The 27,446-nt window shown below is 39.8% G+C and overlaps 1 protein-coding gene across 1 annotated transcript in view; it reads right to left on the bottom strand.

The window, feature by feature from the left end:
• The window catches only part of MYO3A (myosin IIIA), a 171,400-nt gene that overhangs the window by 110,543 nt on the left and 33,411 nt on the right, over window positions 1-27,446 (bottom strand). Inside the window, exons 7-9 of the mRNA XM_081552969.1 lie at window positions 10,611-10,687; window positions 3,356-3,501; window positions 164-229 (exon numbers count right to left, since the gene is read on the bottom strand). Of these exons, the coding sequence (XP_081409095.1) occupies window positions 164-229; window positions 3,356-3,501; window positions 10,611-10,687 (289 nt within the window). The remainder of the gene's footprint in view (window positions 1-163; window positions 230-3,355; window positions 3,502-10,610; window positions 10,688-27,446) is intronic.

Below are 27,446 nucleotides of genomic sequence, written 5' to 3'. Positions count from 1 at the left end.
TCCAGGGAATCTTCCTGACTCTGGGATCGAACCTGAGTCTCTTAAGTCTCCTGCATTGGCAAGTGGGTTCTTTACCACTAGTGCCACCTGGAATGGCCCACATCAAAATTTAAAAAAAAAAAAAAAAACCATAATAAAAAGAAAAGACTCTATTGTTACTCACTTGCTGATGAAGTCATTGAATTCTGCTGACCATATCTCAGGTTGCCTCAGTTTTGGAGGTGGATTCCTAGAAAAATAAGATACATTGGCCAGGCAGGACAAAATTAAGAGGCAGGACTGGACAGACTAATGCATCACTGCATTCAAATCCTGCCAGGTATAATCAAGCATTACCATCATTTTCCAATTCAAAGACAGATTAGTTATTGATCATTCTTTATATGGAATGACAGGTTCCTTGCTTCTCTGAAAGCACATAATATACCCATTTTTTTTCCCAGCTGATCTTTCTTTTTTTCTTTGAAAGAACCTTCTTGCTTTGAACTGAGAGCCCTAGAGGAGAACATAAATACTTAGCTGATTAGAAACAATGACTCCTAGGGAAAAGATTTTTTACTTTGAGTCCTACAAAAATCTCTGAGGGATATTCAGGAGACACAAAGGTGACCCGAAAGGAGGATTGTTCAGAATATGCAAGAAACCTTAGCAGAGAGGCCTTTATAGAAGAGTGCCTTTATGACTTGTTCTGTTGTTACCTGGGTAGATGGCCAGAAACAAGATTACAAAAGTAGGGAACTGGAAAATATGATTGGCAATAAAGCTGTGAATGCCACTGCAAGATTCTGTTATTAATTCCTTTCATTTTAAGCTGAACAAATCTTTTCTTTTTTGTGATGTTCATGAACACAAAGGAACATCATCTGAAAATGAGGCTGATCTCTAACTGTAATCAAGCAACACTGATCAACCATGATAACCATGATAGTTGAATCTCCTGAAGTACCCCTTTATGTTAATTCCAACAGCTCTTTGTTTTCATTAGTGGAATGGAAATACTTTGCCTTCAGCTGTGTGTTACTCCTTAAATAGCTTAAAATGAAATTAATGTACAGTTTGTACAGGCTCATTAAAGAAAAGTGCAGCTACTCTCCACTAGATCACAGTGAAAGCTCATTTTACAATTCTTAGGACTATTTGAAGATTGCTGATTTGCACATTAAAAGAAGTAATTCTTTTCTCCAACAATTTTGCTTGGCTTCTTGTTCTCCTGAAAAATTCTCTTTTAAGAGATTTACTGGTTTGCTTCAAGTAGAGCAAGATTTTGATGATTTTAGAACATTCAGAACCAGGTAGCTTTACAGATCCCCCTTTTTACCTTATTATTTCTTTCATCAGTATTCTTAGAACTGTATTTTAAAGATATACTGGCAGTACAAGGAATAAGAAACAACTGAGATGGTACAGTTTCCAGAGGTACCTTGCTCACAGGTACCATATAGATCAACAGTAGCATCCCTCTTTCATGAGGCATCATCATTAAGAGTAATAACCCTAGGCTAACTATGTTCATTTAAACCATAATTTAAATAGCTCCAGAAAAACAGTGCTTCATCTTACAAACAGAATGACAATAGGAATTAGGATATACAGATTCTGTTGGTTTTCCTCAAATTTAGTGAAATGTCTTAGACTTGATACAGAGCAGGTTTTCTGCTCTTCTGTAATCTCATTTCCCCACTTACTGTGCTTCAGTCATATCTGACTCTGTGTGACCCTATGGACCGTAGCCTGCCAGGCTCCTCTGTCTACGGGATTCTCCAGGCAAGAATACTGGAGTGGGTTGCCATGCCCTCCTCTAGAGAGCTTCTGACTCATATATTGAACCTGCATCTCTTACATCTCCTGCATTGGTAGGCAGGTTCTTTACTACTAGTGCTACCTGGGAAGCCCCACTTATTAATAAGCAATATATTTTACAAACAGTAAGACCTGAGAGATACATTGAAATTGTTATGGAAAGGATGATATATATTTAAGGTATTATAACTCAGTAAATACAGGCAGGACAGAAAATTACAAGGTAAAGTTAAAAACAAATTTGAATGCTTTACACTAATTTAATTCCATATCAAATATTCCAATAGACCTATTTGGAAATAAATAGGTCATATTGGCATTATTTCTTTCGGACTGGAACCACCCCTGACCAGGGCTTTTACATATGATTCAATGTTCTGCAGGCATTAGGATCCCATAGTTTATTTAATGGAGAGTATGGGAACAAATTTTAGCATACCTCACCTCTCCACCCTGGACCCATGTTCCCATAGGCCCTCTCTGTGCATTTCATTAAAATTAAGATAGCAGGCAAAACCCATAAGAAAGTCTTTAGGATTTCCCTGGTCATATAGCGGATAAGAATCCACCTGCCAATGCAAGGGACATGAGTTTCATCACTGGTCCAGGAAGATTCCACATGCTGCAGAGCAACTAATGCATGCACCACAACTACTGAGTCCTCGAGCTGCAACTTCTGAAACCCACATGCCCTAGAGTCCATGTTCCTCAATAAGAGAAGCCACCACAATGAGAAACCTGAGCACAACTAGAGACTAGCCCCTGTTTTTTGCAATTAGAGAAAGTCCGTGCACAGCAATGAAGATCCAATGCAACCAAAATTAAAAAATAAATAATATTTTGAAAAGAAAATCTTTAAAAGATAATACATGTATAATAAAAATAGGCAGTCTTTTCATGTCAGTTTTCTGAAATATCTAGGAACTAACCAAAACATATATAAAACAGCATTTAATTAGTGATAAGCAAGTGGGAAAATCTGACAACACACATAAAAGGGGAGGTGTCTACACAGGAAAGTGCCTTCCTGGCTCCAAAAAGATTATTTTTCTAAGCTTGATGTTTTATATTAACATTCAAAACACTAACATATTTAAAATCATTATTATTTTATAAAAAATTCTACTTATAACTTTCTTAATACTATCATTTTAAAGCTCTAAACAAAGGGAAGTCTTAGCAAGTAATAAAAAATCATTAGATTGATAAGAGTGGAACAGAGCACATTACTGTGGACCAGGGAGCCTCACTGACGAATCTGGGAGTGAATCAAGAGTGACAGGAAGTGCTGTTTTCCAACCTCAAATCCTTGCTAAATAAAAAAACACACACACACACACAATACCAAGAGAAAGCTCTTGCACTTAGACCAGGGAAAATAAAACTATGGTACAAAAAGAGTGTTTTGAAAGAAGCAGAATGATATTCCAGGTCACTCTGCTCCCAACCTGTGGAAATATATCTGGATATTTCCATGAAGAGCTTGGCAAGGATTCAGTGGCTGGAGGAAGAGAGAAAATTGGCAGGTACTGGACCCACGTGAGAGCCCTCTGACCTGGGTATTTTGAAGAGTGCTCTCATGGGATGCAGGTCAGCTAGTGGAGGGTCTCCATCCCCCAGCTCAATGGCCGTGATCCCCAGAGACCATGTGTCACATCTGGCATCATAAGTTGTATCCAGTTGCTGTTCACATGCAATCACCTAGTAGAAAATGAAAGAAAAAGGAAGCTTACAACTTCAATAAGCACATAGGAAAATGCTTAGAATGATGTGTAAGTGTTCAAACTGATGAGCTTTGAGAGCTCCCAGCCAAGGCACTAACATGGGGAGGTAAAACCCCAAATTATAATTAATAGTGGTAGTTTATTCTAAGAATGTAGAATATCTTAGCAGGATTGAAAACAATAAGGGAAGAAGTCTATGGGGAAAAAAAAAGTATTTTTGAAAATGCAAAACAGAAAGGGGAATGAAAAAGTGTACCTAATGGGAAGGGGTGGAATCAAACATACAGCTTAAACTTGTGCAATGATAGTCATCTGATAAACATTTGATTAGTAAATGGAGTCATTCATCTTGGCAAAGATAAAGAACACATCTTTAACAAAAATTGAAGGATACAAAGAAAAGTAAGCTTGTAGGAAGCCTATGTATATGGCCTCCATCTTTTCTGACAACTTGAAGGCAGAAATGAGACAAGTGTGGAGAAATACAAAAAGGCTTATGCTATCAACAAGAGAAAAATAACTGGATAAAAATAAACATTGATAAGATGTTAGCAGTTATCTGGGAGCACACTAGATAGTAAATCTTGTTGTTTAGTCGCTCAGTTGTGTCTGACTCTTTGCGAACCCATGGACTACAGCACACCAGGGTTCCTATCCTTTACTATCTCCCGGAGTTTGCTCAAACTCATGTCCATTAAGTTGATGGTGCTGTCTAACCATCTCATCCTTTGCCTCTCCCTTCTCCTCCTGCCTTCAATCTCTCCCAGCATCAGGGTCTTTTCCAATGGAGTGATTCTTCACATCAGGTGGCCAAAGTATTGGAGCTTCAGCTTCAGCATCACTCTTTCCAATGAATATTTAGGGTTGATTTCCTTTAGGATTGACTGGTTTGATCTCCTTGCTGTCCAAGGGACTCTCAAGAGTCTTCTGCAGCACCACAGTTCAAAAGCATCGATTCTTCGGCACTCAGCCTTCTTTATGGTCCGGTTCTCACATCCATACATGACTACTGGAAAAACCATAGCTTTGACTATACTGACCTTTGTCGGCAAAGTGATGTCTCTGTTAAGCTACAATCAGGTTTTTTAAAATTCCACTAATCACAGGATGTCATTCAAGGACAAGAAAAAAATTTCACATGTTGTGAATGCCAACTCACAAGATAAATAAAACATAATCTGGGGATGAGGGCAGGTTAGACTTCTTATCATTTAACTACAGTAATATGAAATGAGATGCAAAATGAAAGAAATCTAAGATCCTGTCTGGAATAGCGTTTCAACTTTCTGACTCCACTTAACATCAAATTTAACACATTAAAACATCCCTATGTTGGCACAGTGGGTGGATTTATGTCCCAATGTACCCATGACAAGAATACACAGAAGAACTGTACAAAAAAGATCTTCATGACCCAGATAATCATGATGGTGTAATCACTCACCTAGAGCCAGACATGCTGGAATGTGAAGTCAAGTGGGCCTTAGAAAGCATCACTATGAACAAAGCTAGTGGAGGTGATGGAATTCCAGTTGAGCTATTTCAAATCCTCAAAGATGATGCTGTGAAAGTGCTGCACTCAATATGCCAGCAAATTTGGAAAACTCAGCAGTGGCCACAGGACTGGAAAAGGTCAGTTTTCGTTCCAATCCCAAAGAAAGACAATGCTAAAGAATGCTCAAACTACCACACAATTGCACTCATCTCACATGCTAGTAAAGTAATGCTCAAAATTCTCCAAGCCAGGCTTCAGCAATACGTGAACTGTGAACTTCCAGATGTTCAAGCTGGTTTTAGAAAAGGCAGAGGAACCAGAGATCGAATTGCCAATATCCACTGGATCATCGAAAAAGCAAGAGAGTTCCAGAAAAACATCTATTTCTGCTTTATTGACTATGCCAAAGCCTTTGACTGTGTAGATCACAATAAACTGTGAAAAATTCTGAAAGAGATGGGAATCCCAGACCATCTGACCTGTTTCTTGAGAAACCTGTATGCAGGTCAGGAAGCAACAGTTAGAACTGGACATGGAACAACAGACTGGTTCCAAATAGGAAAAGGAGTACGTCAAGGCTGTATATTGTCACCCTGCTTATTTAACTTATATGCAGAGTACATCATGAGAAACGCTGGGCTGGAAGAACCACAAGCTGGAATCAAGATTGCCGGGAGAAATATCAATAACCTCAGATATGCAGAAGACACCACTCCTATGGCAGAAAGTGAAGAACTAAAGAGCCTCTTGATGAAAGTGAAAGAGGAGAGTGAAAAAGTTGGCTTAAAGCTCAACGTTCAGAAAACTAAGATCATGGCATCTGGTCCCATCACTTCATGGGAAATAGATGGGGAAACAGTGGAAACAGTGTCAGACTTTATTTTTTTGGGCTCCAAAATCACTGCTGATAGTGACTGCAGCCATGAAATTAAAAGACGCTTACTCCTTGGAAGGAAGGTTATGGCCAACCTAGACAGCATATTTAAAAGCAGAGACATTACTTTGCCAACAAAAGTCCGTCTAGTCAAGGCTATGGTTTTTCCAGTGGTCATGTATGGATGTGAGAGTTGGACGGTGAAGAAAGCTGAGCGCCGAAGAATTGATGCTTTTGAACTGTGGTGTTGGAGAAGACTCTTGAGAGTCCCTTGGACTGCAAGGAGATCCAGTCAATCCATCCTGAAGGAGATCAATCCTGGGTGTTCATTGGAAGGGCTGATGTTGAAGCTGAAACTCCAATACTTTGGCCACCTCATGTGGTGTGAAGAGTTGACTCATTAGAAAAGACCCTAATGCTGGGTAGGATTAGGGGCAGGAGGAGAAGGGGACGACAGAGGATGAGATGGTTGGATGGCATCATTGACTTGATGGACATGGGTTTGGGTAGACTCTGGGAGTTGGTGATAGACAGGGAGGCCCGGCGTGCTGCAGTTCATAGGGTTGCAAAGAGTCGGACATGACTGAGCGACTGAACTGAACTGAACTGTACCCATGACATTCTTAGTTTATGCTCACTTCCCTAGACTCTTTATAAATACCTTCCTGGTTCACTCTCCAAATTGTCCTGGCTTGTACAATAAGTTACATGGTCACCTATCACAGCCACTGTCTCCCCTTCACCATGAAACACACATACTCTGGGAAGGATGGCTTTACATAATCAACAAATGCTACCTTTGGTCTAGAATTTAATTGAAAAGGATGTCAAATCAAGAATGCCACTTTCCAATTTACAATTGATTTAAACAACCTTGTTTACCTTGTTGTTTTCTAATTCTTAGAAATTAGATGTGAATAACGTAGAGCTGGTATTTATGTGATGTCATTAACTAGATAGTTGATTATTCAAAATACATTCTTCAAAAATTCTAGGTAAGTGGAAATTTACTGAAGTATTGCCAATCATTCAAAAGGTGGCAAATGCTTATTACAGAGAAATGAATATAATATGCACAAAATGTTAAACATATATTTATAGGATAATTTGAAAAGACCACAATGAACCTTTCTCTTTTATATATTATTGGTTGGCTGAGCAGGAAAGCAGTTTCAAACCATGTTTGTGCTACAGTAGGCTTATTAATAGTAAATGACTTATCAGTAAAATGACTGTCTAATAATTGCACAGTAAGTAGTATCAATTTTAATTATTAACTCATTTGTTACTCTGATAGTTATATTTTAGATAAAAATATTACCTTTACTCATAGAGTGGTTCCAAGATCTACTAATCAAAATTGTTTTTACTAAATGACAAACTTAAAATATAATAATGGCTTTGTTACTATAAATTAATATATTAAAAATATAAAACTAGACTATTAATTACTTAATAGAAATCATATAGTTATAGTATTTATTAAAGAAATTATTCATATATGTAGATAAGATGTAAAGCTTGGTATTACAGCTAGATGTTATTAACTTCTCATTTTTAAACTTTTCACAAGCTTTTAAAACACTAGTAATATATCAGAATTGAAGAAAAAAACCCACATTTGAAATTCTTTTATTCAATTTTGTTTTTGCTTATATGACTATACAGTCTACACATGTTTTATTTTAAAAGTTTCTTAAGATAATTTATCCTTTCTCCATATTTTACATTACACTTACATTTTATCTTTTTTTTCAAGTAGTAATTGAATTAGTATCAAAATAGGAACAGCACACCAGGACTTAATCCTCCAACAAATTAAATTCTATGATTTTGCGATATTAATGTAGTATTTAAATTACTTCTCTTCCTGTCACTCCCTAGAAAGATGTAGGCAAATAGCAGAGCTTTTCCCAAAGATGGCCGAGTTTTCAAACATAAATGTTCTTTACTGATAAATATAACTAAAAGGATTAAAAGCATTAACATTAAAGTGACTGTGGAGAAAAGATGTGACTCTAGAAAACTTTTCCTCAACTATTTTAGCAGGTTTTCTACATCTTCCCACAGGTGATGCTGAAAAAAATCTTCTGAGGTGTGATTGGCCCTAAGCAGAGACACTCAACATACGACCTACTATAAATATAGGTTAAAAGCCTGCATCTGATTTTAAATAAAGTCAAGACTGTATATTGTCACCTTGCTTATTTAACGTATATGCAGACTATATCATGTGAAATGCTGCGCTGAATGAAGTACAAGCTGGAATCAAGACTGAGGGGAGAAATATCAATAACCTCAGATATGCAGATGACACTACCCTTATGGCAGAAAGCAAAGAGGAATTTAAACAGCCTCTTGATGAAAGTGAAAGAGGAGAGTGAAAAAGCCGGCTGAAAACTCAACATTCAAAAAATGAAGATCACGGCATCTGGTCCCACCACTTCATGGCAAATAGATGGGGAAAGAATGGAAAACAGTGAGAGACTTTATTTTCTTAGGCTCCAAAATCACTGCAGATGGTAACTGCAGCCATGAAATTAAAAGACACTTGCTCCTTGGATGAAAAACAATGACAAACCTAGACAGCATATTAAAAAGCAGAGATGATTATTTTGCCGACAAAGGTCCGTATAGTCAAGGCTATGGTTTTCCAGTAGTCATTTATGGATGTGAGAACTGGACGATAAAAAACCCTAAGCACCAAAGAATTCATGCTTTTGAACTGCGGTGCTAGAGAAGACTCGAGAGTCCCTTGGACAGCAAGGAGATCAAACCAGTCAATCCTAAAGGAAATCAACCCTGAATATTCATTGGAAGGACTGATGCTGAAGCTGAAACTCCAATACTTTGGCCACCTGATATGAAGAGCCACCTCATTAGAAAATACCCTGATGCTGGGAAAGACTGAAGACAGAAGGAGAACGGGATGACAGAGGATGAGATGGTTGGATGATATCACTGACTCAATGGACATGAGTTTAAGCAGACTCTGGGAGATGGTAAAGAGCAGATAAGTCTGGGATGTTGCAATCCGTGGGGTTGCAAAGAGTCAGACAAAACTGAGCAACTGAACAACAAAAAAGGCACTTTTATATTTCTATCCAACTTAAAAACAAAATCTAAATATCATTAACAGAGATATGTGCAACCTAGATGTCAACTGACAGAAGAATGCATAAAGAAGATGAGGTACATATATACAATGGAATATGCTATGTACTATGTGTTCAGTCACTCAGTCATGTCCAACTCTTTGCGACCCCATGGACCACGGCCGCCAGGCACCTCTGTCCATGGGATTCTCCAGGCAAGAATACTGGAGTGGGTTGCCATGCCCTCCTCCAGGGGATCTTCTGGACCCAGGGATCGAACCCCGGTCTCCTGTATCTAGTGCATTGTAGGCAGATTCTTTACCACTGAGATACTGGAGAAGCCCATACAATGGAATATTAGCCATTAAGAGGAACGAAGTTGGGTCATCTTTTGAGATGTGATAGACCTAGGGTCTGTCACATAGAGTGAAGTAAGTCAGAAAGATATTAATGCATGTATGTGGAATCTAGAAAAGTGGTACAGATGAACCTATTTTCAGGGCAGGAATAGAGATGCAGACTTAGAGAAGGGACATGTGGACACAGCGGGGCATATGTAAGGTGGGATGAACTGGGAGCTTGGGATTGACATGTACACTACTTTGTACAAAATAAATAACTAATGAGAACCTATCGTATAGTACAGGGAGCTCAGCTGGGCACTCTGTGATGACCTAGAGGGTTGGGAATGGGGAAGCGGGGGTTGGAGGGAGGCTCAAGAGGTAGGTATATGTATATGTATACATACAGCTAATTCACTTCGTTGTACAGCAGAAGCACAGCATTATAATGCAATTATATTCCAATAAAAAGTATATTTAATGAAAACGTAAGGTTGCTAGTACAGCTCACCCCTGAGCAACACATGGGTTAAGGGTTCCAATCTCCTGACAGTTGAAAATCCACGTACTGCTATCTCTGCCTCAAAAACAGAGACACTGATATATGACTCACCCAAGGGCAGGAACCTGAAACAGTTTGGATAGAACCAGGACTCAAACCCTGGTTCTTTTGAATCCACACATTGTGAGCTCTGATTAAACACAAACTTTCCCCCACACTTAGTTAATTTGAAGATCTGTAAAATGAGATTGGGGATTAGTAGATACAAACTACTATGTATAAAAGAAATAAACCATAAGATTCTACTATACAGCATGGGGAATTATACTCAATACCTTGTAATAACCTATAATGAAAAAGAACATATATATGTATAACTGAATCACTTTGCTATACAGCAGAAACACAACATTGTATATCACCTATACTTCAATAAAAAAAGAAAAATTGTAAAATGAAAATACAGGTACTATATTTATTGACAAAAATTTGCAGGTAAGTGGACCTGCAATTCAAACCTGTGCTATTCCACTGTAGTTTCTCTCTACCTCATCTGACTTATTCATTCAGTCTTTCATGTATTCATATATTCGCTCACAGCCCATTTATCATCTCCCATGTCACTCCTCACACACGCAAATATCTCACATAAAGACAACACAATTGACATTTTCTTCTAGTAGATTCTAGCACACATATGGAGCTACAGCGAGCACAAAAACGAAACTCAGAAAGGATCAAACATGCCATGTGTCTCCCTCAAAAAAACTCTATCCAACCTCAGGAGCCATCCAAAACGGTGTTCCTACAGATGTGTTCCGACGGTGCCAGGTACTGGTGAGCTGAGCAGACACGCCTGGAAGGAAGAGACGAGACTTACTTCTTGCATTCATTACTCAGGTTAAGAAGATTTCAACTGCAATAAATCTGCTTACAAACAAATTTGATTCTCTTACAGCTGTCACTGGACTTAAACTTCACCTTAAGGCATCTGAACTCAGGATGTCTGCATATCCAAGACATACAATGGTCCTCCTATTTTCTATTTCTTATATCCAAACCTATTCAAACTTAACCCCCCATGTCAAGCTTAAATTCCCCCACGTTGACTTCATCTGCTCCAGATTATACTAATCTCTACAACCTTGACTTTCTAGATTTTAAACTATTTGTCTGTATTGCATATTTTTGCACGTGGTTGTGATTTGAATGGTAGGCTCCCTTTGCTCCTTCCTCTCACTACTAATGAAGAAGGAAATGGAAACCCACTCCAGTATTCTTGCCTAGAGAATCTCGTGGACAGAGGAGCCTGGTGGGCTGCTGTCCATGGGGTCGCACAGAGTCAGACACAACTGAAGCGACTTAGCATGCATGCATGCATTGGAAAAGGAAATGGCAAGCCACTCCAGTATTCTTGCCTGGAGAATCCCAGGGACAGAGGAGCCTGGGGGGCTGCCGTCTATGGGGTCACACAGAGTCAGACATGACTGAAGCGACTTAGCAGCAGCAGCAGCAGCAGCCCACTACTAAATTCTAGTGAATTGGATTGTTTCATATGGTGGCATACACATAGCAGGTGACTTGTGAATGCAAATAAAATTATTTTCCATCTATCATCTTGGGACAAATCACACCTGACTGGAAGTTTCAAATAAATTATTGGGGTTGGCCAAAAAGTTCACTCAGGTTTTTCCGTAAGCTGTTATAAGAAAACCTGAATGAACTTTCGGCCAGTCCATCACATCTATTAATATTTAAACCAACAGCATCAATAGGATCAGTTATTTTCCTTCAGAGAGACTATATACAGAAAGATTACAATGAGGAGGTTTAACGAAATATTTCAATCTTGTCATCCCATTAATTCTACCTGGTTAGATACAATCATAACTGGCTCTTAAGAAAATCCAGAGTATAGTCTCCCCCTCACGGCTCATACTTCTGCTCCTCTGGCTGCACGATGCTTCTTCCCTCGACCTCACTCTGGACTTGATGTTGTTTCATTTGCTAAGTCATGTCCAACACTTTGCGACCCCATGGACTGCAGCACGCCAGGCTTCCCTGTCCTTCACTATTTCCTGGAGTTTGCTGCAACTCATGTCCATTGAGTCGGTGATGCCATCCAACCATCTCATCCTATCGCTCTCTTCTTCTGTTAGTCCCAAATTGTGAACTTTAACTTCCTGACATCCTTTCTCTGAAAATTACCTGCTGGGTGTCACATTTGTTTTAGGCTCTGGCTGTTGACCTTATAAGTCAAGTAGAACAAAGACACTAATTGAGGTTTAAAACTGGATATATCTGATACCTCCAAGATGAGGTATCAAATTCAAAGGTCATGAAAATTCAAAGGTCATATTCAGTCAAAAGAGCATTTCACTGGTGGAAATATACTTGAGCTGAGGGCTAAGCAGTATGTTTTGGTTCTACATTAATTCTGTCCCTCAAGGACTTCCTCTACTGATGTAGTAAGTGGGATCTTGTCCTAAATAGGATCTGTACCTAAGCCTTCAAATTTTGCCTTTAAAAATTTTATTTGACAGAAAATATATCCTCATGAAATTGTTTTTGAAATTCAGAGAAGATGAACTAATCTGAAATTGAAGGTTGTCTTGAATATTTCTAACGGATGATGTGAGGAAGGGAATAAACATTTAACACACATTTCTCCAAAATGCACATCTCTCTCTAAGTATTTTAGCTTCTAGAAAAATTAAATGTTAATCTAAACATTTCATCTTGTCTTTTCCTATGAATTAAAGGCAGAAATAACTAAGCTTGACTTTTATGACAGTATCCGAGTACAGTAATTTATTTCTATAAGTAGGAAGAGTAAATGGATTTTAAGAAATTTACTTTAAAATTTATTATAAATCCATTAAAATTTATTTTAACAGTTTCTAATGATTTATGAAAAATCAAAAATTCTATTTTCCCCTCAGTAAACATTTTTTCCAACTTCATAAAGATTCTATAAGAATTCAAATGTCATTTAAGCAAAATCTAAAAGGGGTAGAAAATAAACATGATTCGGTAAGATATCTAAAGTTCTGCTCTGGCAAGAAAGTGACAGACTAATCATTTGATAGTTATTTCTTCTTTCTGGAGATAAAGAAAAGATGCTGTCACTAGAATTGGCATTTTTTAGCAAGCAGTCATGCCCTGGTATTTGAATTTATAGATACGGATGACAGGAAAGGGCCGTCCCTCCACATTCCACAGGAAATATATGGAGAAGGATGCTGAGAAGTTCATTAGGATACATTATGGGACCCATGACAGATTATTCAGATTTTCTCTTGGAAACGTGAATCTTGAGTGGAGACAGTCAGGCAGCGAGGTAACCAGAGCAAGTCACCCAAAGTCGGAGCTCTAAGGATTAGCCCAAGTGATGCTGCTCCAGGTGAAGCTGCTCTGGAGGTCCAGGGATGCCACAGCCCTTTCCTAGGAGGCCAGATCGCCCAGTCTCTCCCTTGACTTTGTATGTCACTCAGTGCTATTTTCAGTATCATTGTCTAAGTGGGTCAGAGTTAAGTTTCTGCTGCCTACAATCACAGAACTCTAATACAAGAACAAGAATGATTTTACACATAAAGGAGCATATTAACAAGGGTAATGGTCAATAATAATGAGTTTACAAAGCCTAAGATCATTAGGTTTTATATTAATATGAGAGTATATGTTGAAGCTGAAACTCCAATACTTTGACCACCTCATGCGAAGAGTTGACTCACTGGAAAAGACCCTGATGCTGGGAAGGATTGAAGGCAGGAGGAGAAGGGGATGACAGAGGATGAGATGGCTGGATGGCATCACTGACTCGATGGACATGAGTTTGGGTAAACTCCGGGAGTTGGTGACGGGCAGGGAGGCCTGGCGTGCTGTGATTCATGGGGTCGCAAAGAATCGGACACGACTGAGTGACTGAACTGAACTGATACTACTTTTATCTATATTAATATAAATTTAGAATTTTTTAAAGCAAACATCTGGCCTCCAAACTCCTTTCTTGATCACACTATTCCAAACAACAAGGAACTTCTGAGCAAGCATACCTAATACAGACATAGACTACTTTCCATATGTTTCCAGATATATTGATATATACATTATGAAACATACAAAGCTAATTTTAAAGGATGGTATTAAAATACTAACTACTATGAATATTTCATAATTAAGTTGGCTATTTCTTCACTCCAATGGTGTATCTGGGATAATGAGTTACGATGCTAGTGGTGCAAGTGAAAGTGAAAATCACTCAGTAGTGTCTGACTCTTTGTGACCCCATGGACTGTCTTCAGGCCAGAATACTGTAGTGGGTAGCCTTTGCTTCTCCAGGGGATCTTCCTAACCCGGGGATTGAACCCAGGTCCCCCGCATTGCAGGCAGATTCTTTACCAGCTGAACCACAAGGGAAGCCCAAGAATACTGGAGTGGGCAGCCTATCCCTTCTCCAGAGGATCTTCCTGACCCAGGAATCAAATCAAGGTCTCCTGCATTGCAGACAGATTCTTTATCAACTGAGCTATGAGGGAAGCCCACAATGCTAGTAGAGTCTCATATATTAAGAGGCTTTTGGGATCCTGCAGAAAGGATGTTTTACACCTGGTCCCTGTAAACTGTATGGAAATAAGAAAAATTTAGCCTGGAACGTGAAGCAGGAAAAACAAAAAAGTATCAAAATAAGTGAAAAAGGAAAAATGCAAGTAGGTAGAATAAGAAACCCCTGACTCTGAAAATATTAGATGATTCTCAGGTTAAACACAATACACACACCTATGAAAGAGTGACAGAGGAAGCATGTTTGTTGAATGTTTCTGCAATAACTGTTAACCCCAAGATCATCCTTCCAACAGAACCAACTTCAGAGATAGAAGGCAGCTTAATGGTTAAAATATCTAATATGATCATTTTCAGCTGGACAGAAAAGTGAGTTTCCTGAGGACAAACAGCATTTTTACTTAACATAAATTCCCACAAGAAAATTAGCTAAGAAGGTAGAAAAATGAAAAATTCAGTTTAAAATGATTGACATAATTACTTTAAAAGGCAACAAGAATCCAAATTATGAGTTCGAGAGCTGCAGGACGTAAAGAAGTTTAGGAAAATCATCTTGTCCAGAGAGGAGCTAAGGGAATAAGTCACCAAACTAAACAGTTATATAAGCATGTCAAAGGAGAAGAGGCCAAAAATGGAAAATTCCAGGCAGAAAGTTGGGATACAGAGAAGATATTAAAAGGAACAGAAGCCAACAAGAGATCGGGCTGAACGGAAAACAGATTAGAAGAGAGGGCAATAAGCCATTAAAAGTCAAAGCCACAGGAACATTAAGGAGGTTCATGTCAACGATTCTTCAGCACTTTGCTTTGATTACATTGCTAGGGAATTATTAAGTCCTTCTAATAAGGCTTCCTGAGCTGTTTAATGGCTGGGCAGCCACCCTGTCCCCTATGGCTTATGTCCTGTTTCCAGGGGTGGGGAAATGTGCAGGATTTATATTTGTGGTTAGGACTCAGATCTGTGAGAGTGAGAAGAAACATCAGATATGTGGTTTCCAAGGTGCTTCAAAAAGACCAGATGACTTCAGGGAACTTGATTTGCTATAACCACAGGAAAAGACCCTTGCCATCTCTAGGGAGCAAAGGGAAGAGCTTGGGGTCTTGTTGTTGAAAGGAAAACACTGCAGGGGTGAGAACTGAGGCCATAAAATTTACTATACCATCTAATACCCTCATTTTGTTGGTGAGGTTAGGATGGTGTGATGATTAATTTTGTGTGTCAATTTGGTGGGCCATGGTGCCCAGATATTTAGTCAAATATCCTTATGGATACTTCTGGGAAGGTGGTTTTCAGATGAGAATTAGCATTTAAATCAGCAGACCTTGGGTAAGACTGATTATTGTCTTTAATGTGGATGAGCCTCATCCAGTGAGAGATCGAGATAGTGATCTCCACCAGATGAGGACTTCTGCCAGCTGACAGCCATTGGACTCAACCTGCATTTTTTTCCTGGGGTCTTCAGCCCACCAGCCCCCCATCAGGTTTTGAAGTCATCAGGCCTCCACAGTCACAGGAGCCATTTTCTTAAAATAAGTTTCTCTATATACACACAGTATACATCCTGTCTGAGCTGTGTCTCTGGGGAACTCTGACAGATGCAGATATCAGTGCTGAGAGTGGTGCCAGAGGCACAGAAACTTAAAGATGAGTTTTCTGAATTGGTCCTGGGATTTCTGGAATTGATGCTTAAATCTGATTAGATTCAAAGACATTAATGGCTCCATTTCCAGGAGTCAAGAGAGCACCAACAATCCATGGCATGATATGGCGATAGAGATACACAAAATACCATCATTGAACATGTATAATTAAACTCTCACTAGAGGAACAGTTCAGTGTGACCATGTATATGATATCTCTGAACATTTTGGTCAAATGAACAAGTATATTGAGACTGGCTGGTTGCTTTTAATTCCGCCGGACAAAATGAGGAAAGAAAAGGATGAGCTCAGGGATTCAAATTCCCAGTTCAAGTGCTGCATGAATGACCCAAAAGCTTCTGAGTCTGCCCCCAAAAGGGACCCTTCTCTCCTGCAGCCAAATTTGAGACTGCTGAAAACCAAACCCAGAATCTCATCCTGTGAGTGGCTGGATTAAGGTGCAAACTGACTTCCCCCAACCTCAGAGGGTGTCTGCCATTAAAATAAAGGCACTGACTGGGAAGCAATGGGATCTCAAAAATTGGAATGCAGGTATATGAGAAGATCCTATTGAAGGTGGGGGCTCTGAATCCCTAAATTCTGACGAATCTTCTCTGCCAGTAGAGGTAGCCTCTCTCAGCCCATGTGAGGAGATTAACCTTGCCTTTGCCCAAGGAAACTGCATTAACGGTCTCCTCTAATATAGTTGCCTTACAAGACACTGATAATTCTCAACATCCACCCCAACCACCTCTCTTTGCTCCTAAACCTATAATCAGACTCTAGTCCCACAAGAACCCTACAGGTGTGGTACAAAGAGCTACTTGATTTTTCAAACTTTATGTAGACAGAAATTCAGAGAATATGTGTGGGAGTGGATATTAAGGATGTGGTATATGGTAGAAGGAAAAACATAAACTTGAATCAGGCTAAAGTTACTGATATGAGCCCACTAAGCAGACATCTGGCCCCTAACATTGCATCTAACAAGTTTGGCTGGTAGGTTCAGACATGGATCAAAAAGTGGCTCCAGTAAATGAACTTGAAACACCAGAACTGGTTCACTCTAGAGGAAGGGATGCAAAGACTTAGGATGACTGTAGTGTTAAGAGGGGGGTCTATCATTTAAGACCTGCTCACCCAACATGGAGGGTCCAGAGGACATAACTTCCAACACAAGCATGAGAAATACATTTTTGAGGGCAGCCCCAGCATCTCTGAAGAGCTCTGTTATCACTCTCCTCTGCAGGCTAGAACTTACAAGGGGACCTGCTGCCCCTGAACTGGAAAACCTAAATGCAGTGGGAGTGATGGAACACAGAGTGGTAGGCGCCAAGTGGCAGCAGAGTCAGAGCAGTGATCAGAACAGTCTGAGCTGCAGCGACCTATGAGGTGGCCAAGTTGATCTTTCAGTTTCTTCAAGAGAGACAGACTGGAAGCCTACTACATGTTTCTTAATCTGTATAAGCAGAACAGTTCTAAGTCAGGTGAACAAAAGTCTAACTTGAAGCATAAAAACAGTCACAGGCCCTCAATCAATCCCAAGACTTGAGCTGGTTTACAGACACCAACTCCCTGAATGAAAGGGAGGCTGGCCCCATGAGAAAGGACTTCAGCTCACTGCTCAAAATTGATGCTGTTAATCTTCCTCATGTGTGCATGTTCAGTTGCTCAGTTGTGTCCGACTCTTTGCAACCACATGGACTGTAGCCCACCAGGCCCCTCTGCCCCTGGAATTTTCCAAGCAAGAATACTGGAGTGAGTTGCCATTTCCTTCTCCAGGGTACCTTCCCAACCCAGGGATTGAATTCGCATCTCCTACATCTCTGGAACTGGCAGGCAAACCCAATAATCTTTCTCACAGCCTTCTCCAAAGGGACCATGGCCTTGACCAGGAGAAAATGAGTGCGTGCACTGGGGGTCACTGGACTCTAACTCTAAACTGACACGTGTCAGAGCAGGGACTTAGAGGTCAGGTGAGCAAGGCAGCCTTAGTTCAGATCCATCTCAGAGTGAGCCCAGGCTTTTGTTTTCTCATTGCTACTTTAGGAAATTGGAATAAATCAACGACTCTTTATTACTTTTGGGTCACAACTATTTAGTGAGTTCCATGAAAGTTTTATATTTTCTCATCAGGAAATTCAGTCACACAAGAATTTGCATACAAGGGATAGCAAAAATCTTCTGACATTTCTGTACTTAATATACCAAATGATATTCAAGGGTATCTTCAGATTGAAGGTTAGTGAATCTGTAAGATGACACAGAGAGGGACTTCCCTTATGGTCCAGTGGCTAAGGCTCTGAGCTCCCAGTGCAGGGGCCCAGGTTTGATCCCCAGTCAGGGAACTAGATCCCATATGCTGCAACTAAGACCCAGTGCAGCCAAATAAATAAATAAAAATGTTTCAAAGAATTTTTAAAAGATGACACATGGAGCTGACTCTATGTAATCACCCCTCCTGTCAATACGAATGTGACTTCCCTTGAAAATCTGTCCTCTCTCTAGTTCACCTGGCATGAGATCCTCCTCTTTAATACTCAGCTCATTTCTTATAATGGAGATGCTGAGTGTTTTCTCTAAAGTCATCAAGATCACACTGCTCGCAGTACTCTCTTTGCTTTGAACATATGAACTCTACATGTGTGCTGCCCATCTGTGCCATTTGATTCTGTGTGACTTTGTATGTGTGTATTTATGGATATACTGGGCCTCAGTTATATAGAGTTTGGTATATAGGATCCTCCTCATTGATGGTACATATTATGACTGACCCTCTTTTTTTTTTTATCATTCCCCATTCCTCATTGTCCTGTCTCCTGCCCCACCACAAAAATCTTCTACTTGCTTAAAGCTCTTCAGCGATTAAAATACCAGAGTAGATGAAGATCATTTAGTGCTAGTTCACAACACTTCCTTTACAATGAGAAAAACCGAGAAGGCAAAGAGGTGATTCTTAAAAAATAGGAAAGTTAGCTCTGGTTCTCCTAAAGCAATCCCATCATGGAAAGCAGAATCGGTGGCTTGTATCAAAATTTCTAACCTGCCCTGAGGTCGTTTGTTTCGGTGTTAGGTAAATCCCTAGATATAAAGCTTTCCTGCAAACTCCATGGCAGTCCAGTGGTTAAGACTTCACCTTCCAACACAGAGGGTGCAGGTTCCATCCCTGGCTGGACAGCTAAGATCCCACATGCCTTGGGGCCCAAAACCCAAAACACAGAACAGAAGCAATGCTGTAACAAGTTCAATAAAGACTTTAAAAATGGTCCACATCAAAACAAAAAAAAAATCTCTTTTAAAAAAGTTTCCCTTTGCCTCCTGCTAAATAAAAAAATTCTTTCAAAATGTCTGAAATCCATTCTTAACTTCATAATAGAACTTTTTGGTATACTTTATGCAACTTCATTGCAACAATTAAAAACTAAAATTTTGAACATCTCTCAGAAATAGGGCGGTGCCCATCAATAAGAAAAAAAAATATTCTCTAGGATATTTAGAAATTTGTCTCACCCTCTCCATAACTCTCTTTAAAAACTTTATTTACAATTATGTGCAGAAGAGGAAGGCCCTGGCAGATCTGCTTGGACTGTACCAGCCCAATGCCTGGTCATGGCTGACTGGATCAGAGGGGACATCTGACCTAGCTTGTCCAACTGAACTCTCACTCCAAATTCCTTTGGATTTAGGTGCTAAAAGTCAGGACAAGTTAGCTGCTGCACTAGACCCAGAAAGTCATAAAGGCTGTGAAGGCTGAGGCTCCTATTTTTGAGAAGCCTTCTTGGGAAGCATGAAGACTCCAGAGGCTGATCTGCAGACACTCAAAGAGAAGCAGAGGGACTTTCCTGGTGGTCTAGTGGTTAAGACTAGTTGTTGAGAATCCAATGTAGGGGACACGCATGGGTTCGACCCCTGGTCAGGGATCTAAGATCCCACATGCCACAGGGCAGCTAAGCTTGTGTGCTGCAACTAGAGAAGTGACCATGCACTGAAATAAAGACAACAAGCAGCCAAAATTTAAAAAATAAATTTAAAAATGTAAAATGAGAGGAGAGATTGGGTTTCTCCAGTGAGAGAGTAAGAGACAGCAAGCTGTCCTGGTTCTTGCTTTCCATTCTTCTGTCCATTCTAGTCCCTTTCTTCCTGTTCTTCTTACCTAGGAGACTGCCTTGTGAATCTTACACACTTCTGGAGCTAGTTTGCAGTTCTTGTCCTTACAACTGAAAGACCCTTGACCAAGACATATAACTCTATCTGTAATGTTAAACTGCTTAGTTCAACTTGAGAAAATATTCAGTCTGAAACACTGGAGACCACAGCTTCAGCTCAAACCACAAGGTCTAAAATAAAGAGCCCATTTATTCATGGTTTTGCTTTACAAAATCAAAGAATTTATAAGTGTTTTTCCTTTCAAATAAAATAAAGGTCACCTCTCTGAAGTACAAAAATAAATTTGAGCTGAGGAAAATATTAATTTTTTGTATAGGTATGAAAATTCTTAAGCTCTGCCAACTTTTAAAAATGGTTCTTTCCTCTAGTTTCTTTTTTTCAATATATCATTTCATTATACAAAGCACTAGTTCTCCAGTTTTCAAGATGCATAACATTCAACAACCAAATACACATATTTGGTAGCTATATATGTGTACATATTACATAATCTTTAAACATGTACATAAACATCTTTAGACATCTGTATCGTCTCCAAATTTTCTCCGTAGTTTACATTTTTTTGACATAATCTTGACCTTAGTGAAAAGCTGGCAAGAGAAGCAGAGGGATATTTAGAAAGGGAAGCAGGGAATATTACAAATAATATTCTTTCCTCAAGCATATAAGTATGTAAGTATGTAAACCACAGAATGTAAGTGGGTTGCTTGATGCTCTTTCACCTCCAAATACTTTTAATGTATGATTGCTACAAACAAGGACGTTCCCCTACATACTGGCAATACAACTAATAAAACCAGGAAATTTAACACTGATTCCTTTCTACCATCTAGCCTAGAGACTTCATTCATATTTCATCAATTGTTGCAAGTACCCTTACAACAAAATATGTCCTTCCAATGAAAAGATCTAATCCAGGATCATATGCTGCATTTAGTCGTCCTATCTCTTTGGTCTCCTTCAATCTAAAGGAGTTCCTCAGGCTTCCCTTGAACTTCACGACCTTGATACTTTTGTAGGATTTCAGGCTAGTTATTTTGTAGAATGTTCTTGAACTTGGACCTGTCAGATATTCCCTCATGATTAATATTTTTGGCAGGATTATCACGGAAGGGCAGTCTCACTGTCTCCTATTAGGTGGTATGTGATTTCCACTTGTCACATAGTTGTATTTACTTTGTATAATTGGTTAAGTCTGTGTCTGCTAGGCTTCTAGCTTGTAAAGTTTTCTCTTTTTCTTTTGTACCTAAGTATTTTATGCAGCGGTATTTAGAGACTAAATATCTTATTTTTAATCAAAACTTAACTCACTAGTTTAGCATCCACTGAAGTTTTTGGATGAATTAACTATTACTATGTGCTAAGTTGCTTCAGTCGTGTCCAACTGTTTGTGACTCCATGGATTGTAGCCTGCCAGGCTCCTCTGTCCCTGGGATTTTCCAGGCAAGAATACTGGAGTGGGTTGCCATTTTCTTCTCCAATTATTACTATGATGGATGCCAAAAGATAATTTCAAAAATTTCACTATTCCTTCTACATTCATTAAGTTGGCATTCTTCTGTAAAGAAAAGCTTTTGATTTTTTCCATTCATCTATTGATGTCTGTAAGTACGCAAGTATGAATTTATGGATTTCTACTTTATTCAATAGATACCATTGTCACATCATTATTATCATTACTTTGATGCTCAAATTGTCCCAGATTTGGTCAGTGAGAATCACTTCAATGTGGCTTCTACATCCTTTTGACATTGTCTCCATCATTCTTTGAGCTTTTCCTTACTTCTTGGCACATCAAGTTCCAGGCTCAGCTTGTACAGCCTTAAAAAATCAGTCTTTTCCCACAAATCCTTGCTTCCTATTGGTTGAGAATTATGTTTAAAAACTAAGAGCTAGGTGCTTGATGTGCTTGCTTTTGGGGCATCAAGCATGCATGTCCTTTTAGTGGACATAGCCAGATAACCGGTACATACACACACACACATTAAATTTATTTTTATATACCTCTCTATATATCAAAAACCCTGAGTTCACAGTGACACTTCCAATGCAATCCCAAATCATGGGGTTCAGTTCTCTTTCCATATTCATAATTCTCATCTCTAATAGTAAGAAACCCGACTCCCACTGATCTCAGTATATTTCCTCATAGTATTGAGCCCCCTTTATGTAACCTGTCCCTTGTCTCCATGTAGACCCCCAGCCACACAGATCCCCTTCTTACCCAGTTCAGGCTCTGATTGGGGTCACCACCATCCCCCTAGACAAACACTCTCTTTGTCCCTTTATCTGGGACTCAACGTCCCAAGCCACTGCTCCCGCCCTCCCACAGAGGATACCCTTCTCACCCCTTTCAGGCCCAAACCACATGCTAAGTTGCACCCCGACTCCCATGATTACTCAGCCCCTCTGAATAGCTTTTGAGTGATTCCAGAAGAAAGAAGGGAACTGCATAGTTTTTAAGTTCAGGTGGACCTGGGTCACGTGATGCCAGAGTTATTAGCGTGGGTTATTAATGAATAAGTCACAACTTCTCTTTGACCTACATTACTCATTGGGGATTTGGCCTAAAATCGGGCACATGGGTACTAAGAGATTGAAAGCCATAAAACAGTCTGTCATAAGAACAATGTCTAAATAAATCACCAGAAGTACATTCTGTACTTTTGTATTGAAATGTTAACTATTCCATTAGAAATGAAGGTCCCCAGAGAGAAATCTGTAGAAATGAGAACGGAGTACTGCCTTAGTCTCTCCTGTATTTTCTATTCCAAATGAGGACTGCTTTTTCAGGCCTTAGTTGACTTGCCTAAAGGGGTTTCTCTCCTGGGAAGTCATGTTATTTATTGATTGATCGTATACCAGTGACTGTTAATGTATTTCATTAATAATGTCCGCAAGCTCACTTGTCTTTTTATTCTCTGAGGCAGCTGGTGAAAGTCTAGCCCACTTAAGAAGAAAACAAAAGGTTTTCTTAAAGGCTGCACTTATAACCAGCACTAGCAAACTGAATCTTACTATTAGTGTAAGTAAATAGCTTGATATTTAAAGTTAATACCCAATCAACTCCAGAAAAGGCCTATTAAAAAAAAAAAAAAAAAAGAAGCACCAATTTGGGGAATTCAGATTTTCATTATTTAGCAACTATTTAAACAAAGTATTTTCTTATCATTTTTCAAGTACCTATTATATGTACAATACTGAGCTAGGGGTGAGGTGGCGGTATTATTTTACAATAATGGTAATAGTGCTGATTTTTTAAATTATAAAATGTCAATAATTATACTAAGCAATTCACCTGTATTACCCGATTTACCTTCCACAATGATCAATCATATGAGATAGACACTGTTTTTCTTATTGTTGTCCCTGGAGATTTTAAGTGACCTTCTCAGGGTCACAGAATTATATGGAAGGTCCTACTTCCCATTCACTCCTTCATTCAAGAATATTTACTGAGCACTTCCAATGTGCCAGTTCCAAACTTGGTTCTGGGGACAGAGTGATAGACCAAACAGAGACTCTGCCATCCTGAGCCTCACACTTTAGCAGGGAGAGTAGTCAAATTAAACACATGATTACAATAGAGTGTGATAACTGGCTGGCTGAAGAAAGGATACAATGCATGTATACAATGGAATATTACTCAGTCATTAAAAAAGAATGAAATAATGCCATTTGCAGCAACATGGATGGACCTGGAGATAATCATACTAAGTTAAGTAACTCAGAAAGACATTGACAAATATATGATATTCCTTATAGGTGGAATCTAAAAAAAATTATACAACTGAACTTATTTACAAAACAGAAACACATTCACGGACTTTGAGAACGAATTAATGGTTACCAGAGGGAAGGGTGGGATGGGGAGGGATAGACTGGGAGTTTGGAATTGACATGTACACACTGCTATATTTAAAATAGATCACCAACAGGAACCTACTGTACAGCACAGGGAGCTCTGCTCAATATTTTGTAACAGCCTAAATGGGCAAAGAATTTGAAAAAAGATAGACATATACATATAACTAAATCACTTAGCTGTATACCTGAAACTAACACAACATTTTTAATCAACTATACTCCAATATAAAATAAAAATAAAAAAAAAAAGAAAGAATAGAGTGCTGGAGAGGTTCTCAGCTAGGCAGACAGAAGTCATCTGGGTACAGCAACAAGGGGAGGCTTCTATGCAGGGAAAGCTTCATGTTTGTAACTGGTCACAAAATTCAATGACATTATACTTAGATACACAGCAAAAAGCTATTTGTGATTTCCTCATTTGGTCTCTCACTATTATGGCCTCTCCTATGCCCTTACTCAGGGGTTTGCCAGGTAGCCCAGTGGTAAAGAATCCACCTGCCAATGCAGAAAATGCAGGAAGATGTGGGTTCAATCCCGGGGTCAAGATGATCCCTTGGAGGGGGAAATGGCAACCCACTACAGTGTTCTTGCCTGAAAAGTCCCATGACAGAGGAGCAGGGTGGGCTACAGTCCATGGAGTTACAAAGAATCAGACATGACTGAGTGACTGAGCAAGCATGCCCTTATCCACTGGCTGGGAGAAGTAAAGCTTAGACCCAAATCCTAAGTCCTTTGAGAAAGAATTCATTCTCTCTTGGATGAAAGGCCTCGCTCCATCTCTGCCTTAGCTCCATCTCTCAGACGGCACCACCTCCTTCCCTCCTGAAGATGTTACTGTCTGTACAGGGTGAAGGATGGCTTATAATATCTTGTGTGGCTATAAGACCTTGTGGAGAGGAGAAGAGGGAGGGTCCTGGGGTGTGGTGGGTCTCCAGTCTCTGGGGCCATGTGTCTTTCTGCCTGGCCTCTCATGCCACAGTCTGCATCTGGCGAGCCTGTGGCCTGTTCTGCAGGCAGGGCTTCCTGTAGACCTTCCTGGCACATGAAGACTCAGCCAAGGCAGACAAGTTTCTGAGGTCTGGCTGTGATTCCTACTCAGACCTGGCCTAGGTGATCTGCTCTGTGCCTCAATGCCCATCCTGAGCAACCCCCTCTAAAAACTCCCCAGCCAGATTTAAGTTATTTTTGGGTTAATGGGAACAGAGGATTAGGGTTTGGAGAAATCTGGCATGCACGAGTGCTCCCTCTACCTAATCAATCTCTACCTCCAGGTCAGGAACACATGGTCACTGCCGTCTGGACCGGCACAGACTCTGCAGGGCCCTCCCCTGGGGTGTGGAGTGATGGTGGTGGAAAGGGTGAGGGTGCGCTCTTGTCACCTTCACTTTTCAAAACTCATTTCACTGTCCCACCTCCTCCGTTTCACCTTTTCACAGTTACCCGAGAACCATAAAGAGTTCCCATCTTCTTTCTGTTTGCTCTTAAGGGAAACCCTATGATGGATTCCTGGAATTTCCCCCTCCATATTCTAAAGAGAAGATAAAGCAATGTAGACAGATCTTCCTGGGTCTGCTATACATTCCTATTTTTTACTATTAACCCCAGCCATTTTATTGCATTCCTTCTGAAACAAAACTTAGCCTCCCCCCAGACAGAGAGACGCCTCTGGCAGATGGGTGAAGATCACATTCTTGCATAAACAAGAGAAAAGCATGTTAATCAATATTGAAATACTTCCCCCAGCACATATACATAAGAGCCCTAACTGAGAAAGAGGGTGGATACATTTAAGGGACTGAAAGAAGTTGGCCTGGCCCTTAGGTCACAGGAAGAGGGAGTCCCTCATGAGCACCAAAAGGTAAAAAAGATGTTAATCACTAAGTGCTTACTCTGGGGCAGCGGAGAGGATCGTAAGGTCTACAGGAAACCACTGAACAGAATACTGAACAAGAGAGTGACCAGGTCAGCAGAGCTTTCTGGCTGCAGATGGAGTGTGGACAATGGTCTGGAAGGAAAGGAACGAGATTAGATGCAGGGGATTAGTAAGGTGAAGCTGCAGGAGCCCAGGTTAGAGATGATGCCGAGGACCAGGGAGGGGTGATAAAGACATGGTCTGGGGATTTATAACAGAGAGAGAGTAACTTGTGACTCACTGTAGATGCAGGAGGTGAAAACAAAGGGTGGCTCAAGAATCAGAGATTTCTGAGATTTCTGGCTTGAGCAACAAAACAGATACTGAGACTTTTTCCAAGACAAGAAACTCTTGATATGAAACAGATTTCCAGGGACGGATGAGGTGGTGGAGTTCCATTCTGGACACTTGGAGGACTGGCAGCCATCCAAGTACAGATCTTCAATATCCAATAATGAGCATACTGCACACTTTATGAGGTGAGAAATTAAAATGAAAATGTACTCTAAACCCCCTTACTCCCAGCTGCGGCCTTCTCTGAAAATCTGATTTAAACATAAAATGAAGACATTGATTTTCAGTTTGATTCGGCAGTTTGGGGCTTAGCACATCTTATTTCTTCTGCCCTTGAGAAATTTTACTCTGCATGCACCTCCATCCTCAAGTTTTAATTCATATGAAAACCTTAAACCATTTTAGGTGAGTTGACTCCATGTCTTTTTATGATGGAGAATACAAATATAAGCATTGTTTTATATGCAAATAATAGCATTTTGGTATCAGACACTAGGAACACATATCATAGGCTCTTTTCTAATTGGTGCTGACAGCAAAGTCTTTAAGACAATTAGTATAAAATCAAAGTTCTCATTTTGTCAGCTTTCCAACTTATGACTACTTTCTAAAGATAATGTAATAAAGGCCACTTTGCTTATTATCCAGGTGTATATTTTTACTCTGAGCTACTCTGGAGGGTGTTCCAGAAAGTTGCTTTTTTCAGAGTGACTCGTTTATCAAGGGTTTTTTTTTTTTTGGTGTGTGTGTGCCTAAAGAAGATGTTTATTTACACTTGTTTTAACAATTTTCATCGGGCCTAACTCAGCAGGTAAAGACTGCCTACAATGCAGGAGACACAAGAGATGCAGATTCTATCCCTGGGTTGGGAACATCCCCTGGAGAAGGGCATGGCAACCTACTCCAGTATTCTTGCCTGGAGAATCCTGTGGACAGAGGAGCCTGGTGAGATACAGTCCATGGGGTCACAAAGAGTTGGACACGACTGAAGCGACTGAGCTCATGTATATTGTAGCCATATTTTAGAGCAAGGGAATTATGAGAGCTCAAGTTAAATACTAAGTTCTCCATTTGGGTCTGTTAAGAGTGGAGCCAAAATTATTCTGAGGAGAGTCATGGCTCTGTCCATGGTGCAGTGAAGAGTGTTTTTTATTGTTGTTTTTTAGAATTTC

This window comes from Giraffa tippelskirchi, chromosome 13 (assembly GCF_054371585.1).
Source record: "Giraffa tippelskirchi isolate mGirTip1 chromosome 13, T2T-mGirTip1v1.2.pri, whole genome shotgun sequence".
Classification (NCBI taxonomy): Eukaryota; Metazoa; Chordata; class Mammalia; order Artiodactyla; family Giraffidae; genus Giraffa; species Giraffa tippelskirchi.
Note: the sequence above shows the minus strand (reverse complement) of the source record. Positions and strands in the feature narration are given on the sequence as shown.